This window comes from Dipodomys spectabilis, unplaced genomic scaffold, assembly GCF_019054845.1.
Source record: "Dipodomys spectabilis isolate Male_0828 unplaced genomic scaffold, ASM1905484v1 ptg000095l, whole genome shotgun sequence".
Classification (NCBI taxonomy): Eukaryota; Metazoa; Chordata; class Mammalia; order Rodentia; family Heteromyidae; genus Dipodomys; species Dipodomys spectabilis.
The window spans coordinates 31,707,099-31,721,258 of NW_024870772.1; the positions used below are offsets into that span (position 1 = coordinate 31,707,099).

Sequence of the window (14,160 nt, forward strand, 5' to 3'; positions counted from 1 at the left end):
TCCACCACACGGAATAGAATGAATGGGGTGATGTGTCATTCAGCCTAATTTCCAGAACTAGTATTTAAAAAAAATCTATATATGGAAGAGTGATTTTAATCTCAGGATGTTTCTAATATAGTTTGCTTTTAAATGATTCAGGGAGAAACCAATGTATAAAGGTCATGGAAGAACCTAAAATTAACATAGGGTGCACATTAAAGCCAACTGATGGAGAAATACTACATAAGAATTAAGAACAAAAAGGGGACCAGTGGGAACTAAAACACAGCTGTAATCCTTTGATTGGTGTAGTTGCTGCTGCCAAGGATCTGTCTCATTCAACACACACACACTTCTGTGCCTTCAAATGACTGTAGTAGGAATGTTGCTACAACATTCAAATTGTCACGATTCTCCAGCCTTACAGAATTGATGCTGTAACACACATTTCCGGTTTTATTATTTTTTCCCTAACACAGGGTTCCTTCAACTTCCTATTCCTTATTCATAAACCCAAATGTCATGGCAAGTCACTTAAACAATATGAAAACTTCACATTGGCCATTATCATCTCTAATTGATGACTCACATTTCAAAAATCTGGGCCAAAACTTACTAGAAGGGATTAAACTTTATTTTCTTCTTTACCTCACATTGAGTTAAACAACTAAACAAAACAACAAAGGGGGAGCAAACCAAACAAACATTAAAAAAGTTCGTGAAATTCTCAAATAATAAATAATAAAGCTATTGTGAGTGCTCCCACCCATATCTAGGGAGTAGCATTGCAGGTCATACAGGTTACCTGTATGACCACGGATAAAGGGATCAGTGTGGTCTAAATTGGGACTTTAATTTATTTCTAAAAATGTACAGAAAAACACAGAACAGTATTAATTGTAAAAGAAAAAAAAATCCCTATCGTTTGGAAATAGCATAACTTCTGCTTGCTTGTGGCTTATGAAAGATATTTTTCACACAGAATAAAAATAGTAAATAAAATAGTAAAATAAAAATAGTAAATTCTCCTCAGTTCTGAGCATGAAAGCAGTAATTTTTTTTGAGCTTATTAGAGCTGCTTGTAGGATAAGCACCCTATATATTTCTGCCTTCTTTAGTGTTTAAAGTTTTTTAAAACATGAAAATAATTGTTTAATAGATATTCTTTCTTGTATATGATTACAGTTTTCAAGAATTGCATTAGGGTATATAAGTCAATTGTTTTTACTAAAGTATTTGTAGAGCCTTTCTCATAATGCTATTCCATGCCATCTTTCTAACAGGAAGCTAGATAGAGCAACATCATAGTTCCATTTGTTGGAAGTAGAGAACCATGGTTAAGAGCTGTTAGCTGATTTGCATATTGTTATAGCAACAGAAAGGGGTGGAGCTTGATCCTGGGGCTCCTGAATATAAGTCAGGTGGCTCAGGACCAACGGTGCCTATCAATCTGCCCCACTATAAAGTTACAATACAATAGACTTATTTCAAGCCTGTCTGAAAAAGTTGTTTAGATTTTAGCCACCTCATCATTTATTTTTTTGTGCTGGTCCTGGGACTTGCATTCAGGGCCTGGGCTCTGTCCCTGAGCTTCTATGCTTAAGGCTAGCACTCTACCACTTGAGTCACAGCTCCACTTCTGGCTTTTTGGTAGCTGATTGAAGATAAGGGTATCATAGACTCTCCTGACTGGGTTGGCTTCGAACTGCAATCCCTAGATCTCAGCCTCCTTAGTAGCTAGAATTACAGATATGAGCCACCAGCGCCTAGCTTCTCACCATTTTTTTTTTTAAAAAAATGAGTTTTATATATGGAACTGGGTTGCTTCTTAATTCAATCTAATCAGAAAAGATACCTTTCTCATTTTCCATTTTATTTCCTTATCTCTCTTTTTGTAGATAAAATTCTAAAATCAGACTAGAAGTTCTATTGAAATTATGCTCATAAATTTTTGTAAGAATCCAACAGTTAACCATCTTTACTCAAAAATGTAGGCGTGTTGCCATAAAGAGACATTTCAGCAAGGAGTTATCTGATTTTTTTCCCTTCTTTTTTTTTTTTTTGGTCAGTTGTGGGGCCTGAACTCTGGGCCTGGGCACTCTCCCTCAGCTTTTCAGCTCAAGGCTAGTATTCTACCACTTGAGCCACAGTGCCACTTCTAGCTTTTTCTGCTTATGTGGTACTGAGGAATTGAACCGAGGGCCTCATGCATGCAAGGCAAGCACTCTACCACTAAGCCACCTTCCCAGCCCATCCTTTTTTTAAAGCATCGCTATCCCTGTGCCTGAGAATAGCAGATTCATAACTATATTTTTCCCTAATTCAACAGGAAAGCAGGTCCTAGCTCTGCAATCCACTGTGACTTGCCAAGGCCCAGAGAGAGAGGAGCAGGGACTTCATTAGATGGAAAAATCTTGATAGACCATGTATGCCTGCATACCCCAACCTAGGCTTTGCCCTAGCAAAGACAGGGGAAAAAATATGACATTTTATGAAATAGGATGTTTTAAGTCTTTTACTAGCTATCATTTCCTGGGATCTTATTTTGTATATGTCCACTGTGTGCAGACCATTTGTCTGATATTCACGTCAGCTCCACCTGTTCATTAAGGACAAGTTCTCCTTATCTTGGAATAATCTTCATGTTTCTCTCCACAAAGACATATGTCAGGTATTGACTTCTCTCTTGATTTTGAGTATTTAAATTGCTTCAGGTTCCAACAAACCTAGAACTGAGACTGAGGAGTGTATTTTGAGAACATCCTACTAATCACTTTTATGAATAGTACCTTATTTCTTCCTTCAATTACTGCCATGCGCTGGGTGATGCTCTCAATCCTGTTTCCTATGTTGCTGGCAGAATCCAGGATAAATGATTCTTCATTGGTAGAACAAAAGACACACCTATTTGGAAAACCAAACCAAACCAAAAAGAGTAAGTTATCACAATTTTGCTTTGTTGCATGGTCCAGCCGGTTGTGACAGGTAAAATGTAAAAGTTTGGAGACGTCTTTAGATAACAAAATCACAAGTTTTATGCAAATGATCTTTTCCTTAAACTTTTTATTTCCTATCTTCATACCTAGAACTTAAAAATAGCAAATGTATTTCAATCTAGACACTTGAAAGTAACATGCAACATAAGGGCAAGTAAAGTTAATGAATGGAAACCTCAGGGAAACACTAGCATTTCACATCTACAAAGGCTGGCTTTTATTCAGACTATTCCATTGGACAGCTTATTTTTTTTTTCCAGTGCTAATTAGGTTCATATGGAAACAGACATCGTGTAGTGGTTATTAAATTCAGTCTACTTCTTTTCAAGTTTTGGGAAAATGGTGACAAATTCTTTTGTTTCTTAGTCTTTAAGTGTTTCATTATAAAATAAAGGTATTGATATTTGGCTTTTTTTTTTTTTTGTCAGTTAAGGGGCTTGAACTCTGGGCCTGGGCTCTGTCCCTCAGCTCTTCAGCTCAAGGCTAGCACTCTACCACTTGAGCCACAATGCCACTTCTGGTGGTTTACTGGAGATAAGAGTCTCACAGATTTTCCTTCCTGGCCTGGCTTTGAACCATGATTCTCAGATCTCAGCCTCCTGAGTAGCTAGGATTACAGGCATGAATCACTAGCACCCGGCTCTTGATATTTGGCTTTAAGGTCCATAAGATCTACCACTCCCTGCCCAAACATCTAATTATTTTATATTTTTATCTTCTGAACTAGTGTGATCAGAAAGCTTGCTGGTCTTGAGTGTGTACATGTCTCAGGCAGATTCTGGAGTTTATCCAATCAGGAAGAATTTTGAAGACCAATTTCCAGAAAGAATGAGTGGCTCATTTTAAGTAGCCCAAATCAGTAATGACTTACATGAAATAAAGGCAGGAAGATAATGTAAGAAGAAAGTAGAAGAGACTGTGAACGTCAGAAAAATTCTATTGTTTCTCCTCTCTGGACCTTGAGCTGAGAAAGTCCCCACATGTTAAATGGCCCAGTCTGCTGGGTCCAGCTTTTTCTTCCCATTATATGGTTTGGAATGTGCCCTGCACATTTATAGTCCATTTAGAGACTTCTGAGATCCTACAGGGACAACTGACACAGGGGGACAATGCTATGTCTGTCTATTTACCTGCCCCCATAGCTAAGCAAAGACCTAGCATATAATCAGCACTCTAAACACTGGTAAACATATGAACTGATACAAGGTACATGATATATTATATTAATAGGAGCGTTTTCATTATTTTCAAACACTGGTAAGTAGAAGCACAGCGTGATAAACCATATGTTCCCATCAATCAGGATTTTGTGTGTGTGTGTGCGTGTGTGTGTGTGTGTGTGTGTGTGTGTGTGTGTGTGTGTGTGTCTGTGTGTGTTTTGCTGGGGATGGAACCCAGGGGGCCTTATGTGTATTAGACAAATGCTTTACACTTAACAGCATCCTATGCTCATCACTGTTTATTTCATAGTGATTAAGATTTGGCCACATTTGCTTTATCTAGCTCTTGAGTTCTTTTTTTTTGTTGTTGTTTAGAATTGTTTTTTTTTTATAGTAAATCCCAAATTCTTCTTCTTTTTTTGGGGGGGGGGCAGGGATTGTGGGGCTTGAACTCTAGGCCTGGGCGTTGTCCCTGAGCTCTTCAGCTCAAGGCAAGTGCTCTACCACTTGAGCCACAGCGTCACGTTTGGTTTTCTGAGTGGTTTATTGGAGATAAGAGTCTCACAGACTTTCTTGCCTGGGCTAGCTTTGAACCGCAATCCTTAGATTTAAGCCTCCTGAGTAGCTAAGATTAGAGGCATGAGCCACCAGCGCCTGGCTTAAATCCCAAATTCTTACCATTCTTATCCAGTATGCTTCAAAGACTTTTTTTTTTTTCAAATATAACCACAATGCTACCTTTATGCCTATCAGAGCATGGTGCTTATACCTAGACTCTGTATCATGTAAAAATTGTTTTTTTACAATTAGATTGCAAAATTAAAGACAAAAGAATTCACTAAGGAATTTCTGTGATTTCTACTAGCCAAATTTACCTAAGCACAATCATCAAAACTTAATATACTTGGTCTTTTAGGAAATGCGAAGAAAAATGTTAGAGGAAACTAAGTGTAGGCAATGCCCAGGGAACATACCAGCTGCTGTCTGACTCTGGGGCTGTCAGCCTCTGACTCCCACTTCGTCCCCTACCCTCTCCCTCTCAGGGTAGTTCCAAACTGCCCAGAGCCTAGTATGGAAACCATAGGCCTGACTGCCTGCCAGGTCCTCCAAAGGGAAAGGACAGATTTTGTGGCTCTTTTCTAATTTAGGGGCTGTTATTTTTCCCTCTTTGTAAATTGGAACCACAAAAATAGAATGCCATTTAAGAGCCTGACTCTATAACAGCACTTGAAAAGAGATTTAGGGGGAGGGGAATTTGCCTAAGCCTTAAGAATACATCAAGCTCTTAAGGAAGTGGATTGTGCCATGTTTGAAGATGCAAAGATAACCACTGTGCTGGGAACCGTCTTGAGGGGGGAGGAAGCCGAACAACAAGAGGAAAGCAGCGTTTGCTCCTGATTTCGCACAGGAAGCCCACAGTACCTCCTGCCAAAGCGAGATAAGAAAGCTCCCATGCACTATTCTGGACAAGGCCACGTTATCTGCCTCGGTGTGGGGCTGTCCTCTGCATGCTCCAACCTTCAGTCCCTTTTCTAATGAGCTTCAGAACTCCGGCCTCCATTTGCATACAGCATGCCAAGTCCAATAGTATGGAGAGATTTATAATCAGTCCAAGGGAGAAACATCACTGGGGTAGCAATGTATTCTGTATCAGCGCTGCCGATTGTTCTGGAGTTGACACAACTTTGTTTCAGACCAGAAATTGATATTTTTTTAAAAAAAGTCAGCCAATTATATGTCTGTCACTGGAGCTGGGACCCTATATGTGACATATCAATCTGTTGAACTCCAACTGGGAGCCATCTGTGTCTCTCTCCCATCTGGCCCAAGTTAGTAATCATCTTCTCTTGACACATAATGGGAGACTGCCACCCCCTGCCCCATAAATACAGATGTCACTAATGACCCACATGCTTTAGGTTGGTTTCCTTGTGGCAGTGAAGGGTTTGCTATGTTCCCTCCACACTGATAAATAGTTGGCTCTTCTGGGACCAACAATCAAATGAAGAAAAGCTGGGCCCATAGGAAAAAGCAAAGTCAACACAGGCAGAACCTCTAATCTGGACAGTTTGGACTGCTGGCAGAATTTGTCCCCTGTTCTGCTCCTGTCTGCACTCATCACTTACACCATGTACTACTGCTGTGCTCAAAGACATTATTGGAATACAATGCTGCCCCATCCCCTTGTGCCTGTATTGGGGCTTGACCTTTTGCTCAAGGGTAGTGCTCTACCATTTGAGCCACTTCTGACTTTTTGATTGTTAATTGCAGATTAAGAGTCTTATGGACATTCCTGTTCAGGGTATGTGGGGGGGGGGGGGCAGCAAGGAGGGATTGAATTGTGATCCTCAGATCTCAGCCTCCAGAGTAGCTAGGATTGATTACAGGGATGAGCCAACAGTCCCTGGGTAATGATACTTTTTGTACATGAAGAAAAGGCTTCTCACACACAACCAAAATACACTGAATGATCAGTCTGTGAGAAGTCTGAAGTTTCAGTTTATAATAGAGTTGCCTTTGTCATCCTGTAGCTCATGAACTAAGCTCAGTTCTCATTCACCTTTACACATCCAGCACTCAAACCACCGTGCTGGCTTTTAGCAATTCGGCTTTTCAAAGTTTCTTCATTCCTCCGGTTTCTTGTTTTCTCTCCCTGCTTAAAACTCAGCCCTGTGCTTGTCTTCTCTTTAGAGCATTGGTGGAATCTAAAGAGAGAGTTTAGATGGGTGAGCGTGAGCCACTCTGGGATATTTATATTTTCTTTGCAGTGGCCCTGTTATATGTGAGAAGAGGAGAGAATTGGGTGGTAGTTTCAGAACTGGGTGAAAATAACAGAGTTCTCTCAGGAATTGGGGAGAAGGATTGAACTTTCTAGCCTTTCTAGTAACTGCTATCTGTTGGGACACTTGTGACTCAAAGACTCCTGCTGTCTTCCTGTACAAATGTCTTGTTCCATACATGGTTTCCCATTAGTAAATAACCACATCAATTCTAGGTCTGTGCTGAAGCCTGAGTGTTAGGATAAAGAAGCACATTTTGTTGTGTTTCTTTAAAGCTCCCTTTTTACTCTAGCACAGGTGATGTTGACCTTTCATGGAAAATCTCTGTTGCGCTGTTCCTTACTCTTGGTCAGCTGAAGAGAAACTGGTAGTTGCTGAGGGTCCCAAGGTGCCAGGCTTGGCCCAGGAGCTTTGTGGATTAGTCTTACCTTAACAAGCTCTCATGGCCTCCCCGGTGAAGCAGATATTGTGGTTCCAATTTTGGAAATCCTTTTGTGAATAAGGAAACTTGGACCGAGCAAGATCAGATGCCTTGGGCAGCATCATAGAGAGGGAACAGAAGTGAGAGAACTCAGATTTCCTATTCCAGAGTCCAGTCCACCTTGCAGGGGACTTTATTCCAAGGACCTTCCCAAACCTTTCCTGTCATGCTTCCCAGGAGGAAATATGGCTCAGAGAAAAACTCTGGGACTCCTCTGAAAGTCACCTAGCAAGGGAAATGAGATTTTTATTTCCTGGAGGGAGAAGATGTACCTGGTCCTTTGTGGAAAGGGATATGTTGTAATTATAGTTTACACAAAAAAGTGTGTTTGCTTTAGGTCATAAAAATGCTTTGATGCTGAAATGGCAGGAACTCATCTTATCTCTTGTTAAATCTTGCAACAAATTTGAAAATCAATTTACTCTTATTTTTATTTATTTATTTATTTTTTGCTGATCTCGGGCCTTGAGCTCTGGTCCTGGGCACTGTCCCTGAGCTTCTTTTGCTCAAGGTGAGCACTCTACCACTTGAGTCACAGTGCTACTTCTGGCTTTTTTGAATAGTGTATTGGTGATAAGAGCTTCAGAGTTTCCTGCCCAGGAGGGCTTCAAACCACGATCCTCAGATCTCAGCCTCCTGAGTAGCTAGGATTTCAGATGTGAACCACCAGCAACCAGTTGAAAATCCAATTTTTAATCGCAATCTTTTTCTTTGATAACTTTTTTTTGTCTGTATGATCCATAAGCATATTCTGGATATAGTTTGCCTATTTTACGATGAACTCCAATACTTTAAATAGCAACCCTGAGGTTGGATGGAGGGCCAGTGCTGTCTGAAGGGAAGCTGAGTTCTCCAATACTTGGCAGCTGCCTCTATTAAGTCTCAGCTGTGTGGCCTAAGAATGAACGCATGTGTTAAATATGTACTTAAAGCACATATTCAGTTAGGGCCCATCCTCTTCCCTCCCCCCCCCCAAAAAAAAAAAGGCTTTAGAAAGTTCTACAAAGTCCTAAGACACAGAACAATCTTCCTCTTTCTTGTGTTGCCTTTTGGATCTGAAGACCAGTATGAACTCTGCACACACACACACACACACACATATAATCATTTGCAAGTTAAGAAACAAAAGGGTAGAGGAGTGATACAGAAGCAAATCAAGGTTAGAAAACATCTTTAAAAAACATAGAAAGGGAAAGAAAGACCACCTGGGGCCCTGCCAGGGGCCATTGGCGGCTCTCCTGCTGGAGGCCTGATGTAAACATTGCCTGATACTGTGGGTGTTGTGTGAAAACACTGGTGATAGTGTGTCTGGGCCATCAGATTAATAGAATCTGCAAACACTATCTTTTCCCCTCCTCTCACATTCTCTTCAAACAAATAAAACAATATAGGCGAGAGGATGCTGGTTGGCAGGAGAAGGCGTGCAGTTGGAAGGCATGTTTAGACAGAAGGGTTCCTGTTCCTTCAGCTTCAGGAAGAGAGCCTAGGCCTTCAGGGTGGTCACAGGGTCAGGCGGAGGGGACGCTGGTGCACTAATAGACCTCGTGACACCTTGGAGCCCGTACTGAAAATGACTTCTGTTCTGGATGCTTGGGGAGGAGCGGGGAGGGTAGGACTGTGGAGAAGAGTTTTGGGGAATGAGGGCTTTGGGTCAGCTCCTTGGACAATGGTGGAGGGGATCCAGCCTCCTGGGCCACCTCTGTTTACTTTTCCTTCAGCACCTTGGCTTGTCCTGCTTCCTGTCCTCCAGGGACCATGATCCATTCACACTCAGGACAAGGCCTGTCTTCTAGCCTCTGCTTCCCTTCCTCTTCTCTGGGCTTCTAGCATGAACTCAGACAGGCTCCGGCACCCCTCCCCTCTCAACCCCCCATTTCCTCAGCTCCTCTATAGAAGCTCAGCAAGGGATAGAGATCCTTAGGCCTTAACCCCACCCAAGGGTGGCCAGGAGGCTGGAAAGGGCAGGTCCTTTGCTCCATCCTGCTAGACACCTCGTTCACTTCTCTGCTTAGTGAAGGACTGCCTGACCAAGAGAGCTAACATGATATATAGTGGTCAAGGTGGAAACATACAGAAAGCCTTCAGGGTTAGGAGTAAGGTAAGGTTTAACATAAAGAAGAGATTTCCAAGAAAAGAAGAGTTATCAGACTCAAGTTCAAATGATGGATTGATTCATAAATTTCTAGTCATGTAGTACTGGATAGCAAAAGCTCAACTGTGAGTATCATAGTTACAAAAAAAATGACTCAGAGGACTTATAGTGTCTTTTGGTTTCTTGGATGAGTCTGAAATTTTGTCTTTGGGTCACAAGCTACAAAAATCACTTTTGATAAGTCTACTCTGGTGTTCTGCCATTGGCTGACACTAGGGGATATTAGAATAATCTGTCCTGTACCCCTGACTGATGAAATGTGGTCAAGTAGTTTGTCTACCCTGTCCCGGAGAGGATGAGCTGAGATGAAATCATTTCTCTCAGATCTCAGGTCTGTATTTCTCTTGGCTTCTTTTAATCTCATGGGCCTATTAATCTTGCAAATGTTTGTCTCCTTTCCCCTCTCACAACAAGTAGCATGTGGACCATATCTTTGCACCATCTAATCTTTTTTCTGTTTGTTCAGAGTTGCATGATTAGTTACTGTATTTTGTGTGAACCACTTCTCATTCTTTGGGAATGGATGTGTTCTTAGCTTTGCCAGTTCCAAAGACGCAATCCCATGCTATGTCTTTCTAGTTCTCTTTTAGGCACCAAAAAAAAAAAAAGCCAAAACAGTGATCTAAATAAAGAATTTACAAAAGATCCCTTGGAATGTCAGCAAATATCAAGGGGATTCTGAATGAGTTCATCTGGAAAACGCTAAAGCAGTTGGTAATGTTAGCCATCGTTTGGTTATCTGACTACACAGAGAGCTACTGAAGAGCAGAGATTCTACCTCATTGATTACTATTGCCACAGTGCCTAGTCCAGTCACCTGGCAAACAGTAGATGGGTAGTAAATGTCTCTTGCCCAGTTAATTGGGTGAGAAGAGTAAAGCCTGGTGGAATGGCCTGACTAGATATATACCCAACCTCATGTCTGGCGTCAAATCTGCCACCCATCACTTGGCTACAAACAGGGCTTTAGTGACCACCCACCGACCTCACACAAGCCTTCTAAGCTAATCACTATGTCACCACCATCAGTGCCTATCAATCACAATGATGAATATTAATGAAGCCAGGAGATCTGATGGGCTTAGCCGTATCAGTCCCTGACAAACTGATAGTCCTGGATAAAAACAGTTTAGGCAATGATACTGACATGAAGAGGTGTCTTTCTAAACCAGTAGAGGGAAAAAAGGTGTGGTGGTAAAAATGCTGCCTCATAATTACTAATACAGCTCTGTTCAAATTATAAAGCAAATTTCCTGTTCATATTCCATTTAAAAGGTCAAATCATAGTTCTTGCAGGAAAAAAAAAACGTATGATTTATTTTCTTCTATTAAGAAATGTCTATGTTTAACCAGATGCTGGTGGTTCTCACTTGAATCCTATCCACACAGAAGGCTGAGATCTGAGGATCATGGTTCAAAGCTGGCCTGGGCAGAAAGTCTCATGAGACTCTTACCTCTAATTAACTAGCAAAAAACCAGAAATGGAGGTATGGATCAAGTGGTAGAGCACAACCTTTAACCAAAAAGTTAAGGGAGAATGCAAGCCCCTAAGTTCGAGCTCCAGTATCGAACAAATGTGTGCATGTGCGCATACACACACACACACACACACACACACACACACACACACACACACACACACACACACAACTATGTTTAGTGAAGAGACAAGTCAAAGTCATGAAAAAATATCAGAACACCACTGAGAACAGGCAAGTAAAATGACAAGAGCCACGTGTCACCACGAACTGAATAAAGATAGAGTCAAGGAGTATTTAACAGCTGAAAAAGAATTCATGGGAGAGTAGATCCAGGCCCTTGTAACCCTCTAACTTCCTAAATAATCAGGAACACTTGACATTGAGGGGTCCCATTCTGATTTCTTTGGAATAAGTCATTATAGTGAGAAGACTTCTCCAAAGATGCAAGCATGTTGCTTAGGAGAGTGCTAATTGAGCAGTACAAATCACCTTGCCAGCTTATTGAGTGTCATTTTTCATAGGATATCAGTGTGTCGACTGTGTCTCTTCAGAGGGAAGTGCTTCTGTGGTACACAGTCCCAAACTGCCTATTAAGTACCTAAAAGCAGTAAGCAACTTTCAGCAAACAAACTTGGAACCTACAATGTACCAGCCCCAGACTCTGAGATGGTTCTTTTGCAGAGAATCCCACAGCTGGTAGATGGCAGTATGTGACAGAGAGAGTCTGGACTCATGCTCCAGAGCCCTTGTCTTTAAACTTCAGACTGACACCTTTTGGCAACCTAACACCCCTTAAAAAATTGGTCTTGATTTCACAACAAAGCCTTCTTAAACTGTATTTGATTCTGGCCTATTGACCAAAATTTACTCATTTTACTGTCTAGTAGCAACCACAGAACCAATCCTGTTATAAAGCACCTATGCAGTGCTTTCAGTTGCCTGGTCATGATGTGTGAGAAAACCACCCATTTGTGGTTCTTTTGACATAGCAACCATGGCTGTTGCCTGACAAGCCCTTAAGCTCTGTGCCTGATCTGGACTACTATGAGGATTTTAGTCTCTGTCTTAATGAAATTCTGATGATTAAATGAAGGTGTTTTTTTTGTCAGTTGTGGGCTTGAACTCCCGGCTGGGATGCTGTCCTTGAGCTTTTCCTACTCAAGGCTAGTGCTCTACCACTTTGAACCACAGCACTACTTCTGGTTTTACACACATGTGTATACACATATATGTATATATATATATGTATATATACATATGTAGGCCTATATACACATATGCATACATATATGTGATATATACACACATATACACATAGTATGTGTACATATATGCTTAGATATACACATCTCTATGTACCTACTATTATGTAGGTATATATACATATATATACCTATACATATATTCACATGTATACATATATATGTACATACCTACATGCACTTAACATCCCATAGAGAAGTGCTTAATGGCCTTTACCTTTAGAATCAAAAATAGAAATTTGTAGCCGGGCGCTGGTGGCTCACACTTGTAATCCTAGCTACTCAGGAGGTTGAGATCTGAGGATCATGGTTCAAAGCCAGCCTGAGCAGGAAAGTCTATGAAACTCTTTTTTTTTTTTTTTTTAGGTCCAGTCGTGGGCCTGAACTCTGGGCCTGGGTGCTGTCCCTCAGCTCTTCAGCTCAAGGCTAGCGCTCTACCACTTGAGCCACAGCGCCACTTCTGGCTTTTTTCTTTTTGCTTATGTGATGCTGAGGAATTGAACCCAGGGCCTCTGGCATGCAAGGCGAGCGCTCTACCACTGAGCCACCTTCCCAGCCCATCCATGAAACTCTTATCTCCAATGAACCACCAGAAAACTGGAAGTGACGCTGAAGAGCTGAGGAACAGCATTTAGGCCCAGAGTTCAAGCCCCACGATTGACTAAAAAAAAAAAAAAAAAAAAAGAAATTTGTACGCTATATATCTTCCAGTCGTAGTCTACTTGGCTCCGGATAGTGCCTAAATACTCTTGTTTTCCTCAACTTACTTGGTCAGGGACTTTTTTTTCCTATACTCACAAGGCAGAATGTGCCAATTAGGTGGCAATGGATGGTTACCTTGCACAATTCTCATAATAATGAGTCAGGGCCTATAGAACTCTAAGAAAATGGAACAATGTACCCATATGTAAGTTTTTGAAAGCCCGTATAAAAATCCACAGCTCTGATTTTCAGACATGAGAAGGAAAGTTTTGGAGACTTAGTGCCTAGAACACACAGATTCCAAAGAAGAGCCACAAAATATGGCCCCCAGCAAGTGTGGTAAGAAATGGCAAGGAGAACTTCTGGTGTGCAGATGGCAGAACAATAAAGTGCTAGCCAGGGTAGGGGAAGGTAGGGTGACTGACTTCATGTCAGAATTCCATGTTGGGACCAGGTTTACCTTTCCAGTGGTGAGTTTTTCATTTTTTTTTTTCAAACCCAAATCTGATGAGCTAACCAAGTTAGTCTTGTGGCATGTCCTAACACCTCAATCCCTTCCAACTCCTATAGCACCTTGTTCCATCTCTGTCCCTGTTGTTTTCCATTTGACCCGCTCATTATCTTCAAGGGCCCAGCTCCGTCTTTCTACACATGGCCCCCTCACATTCTACCATCCATGGCTGACCCTTTCGCTCACTAGATCATAAACACTTGTCAGCACAGTTCTTGGGGTGGAAATAAAAATCAACAGGTGATCAGGGACATGACTAGCCCTGAGGGAAGAGAGATAGTCTTACTTTGAAACATAGCATCTCATCTATAAAAACAAGCTCTCTCTCATTTCTAAAAGGTAGCGTGCTAATTCTAAATAAACTCAGTAGCCCATCAGGCTGAAGGTGACAAACATCTGAGGAGGCATCTAGAGAAAGAATGAAGAAATAAGGCCTAGTGACTAGAAGAAGCTCTAGGAGGCACTGCCTAGACCATCATCTAAATCCTTCATACCTTTTCTGTCATTTCCAACCACCAGGTTCTTCTGTGTATTCAAAAGGGCATTGAGTTGACAGGCTAGAGTCCACACTTCAAGAAAGAACCCAACAAATCAATAGAGACACATCCAACACATGCAAACAGACAACTTATTCCTCTACCATATGCCCTGTT

At 41.4% G+C, this 14,160-nt stretch overlaps 1 protein-coding gene across 2 annotated transcripts in view; it reads right to left on the reverse strand.

The window, feature by feature from the left end:
- The window catches only part of Flt1 (fms related receptor tyrosine kinase 1), a 184,212-nt gene that overhangs the window by 98,059 nt on the left and 71,993 nt on the right, over positions 1-14,160 (reverse strand). For both annotated transcript variants that reach the window (XM_042685381.1, XM_042685382.1), the window contains exon 11: positions 2,772-2,886. In XM_042685381.1, the coding sequence (XP_042541315.1) occupies positions 2,772-2,886 (115 nt within the window). The remainder of the gene's footprint in view (positions 1-2,771; positions 2,887-14,160) is intronic.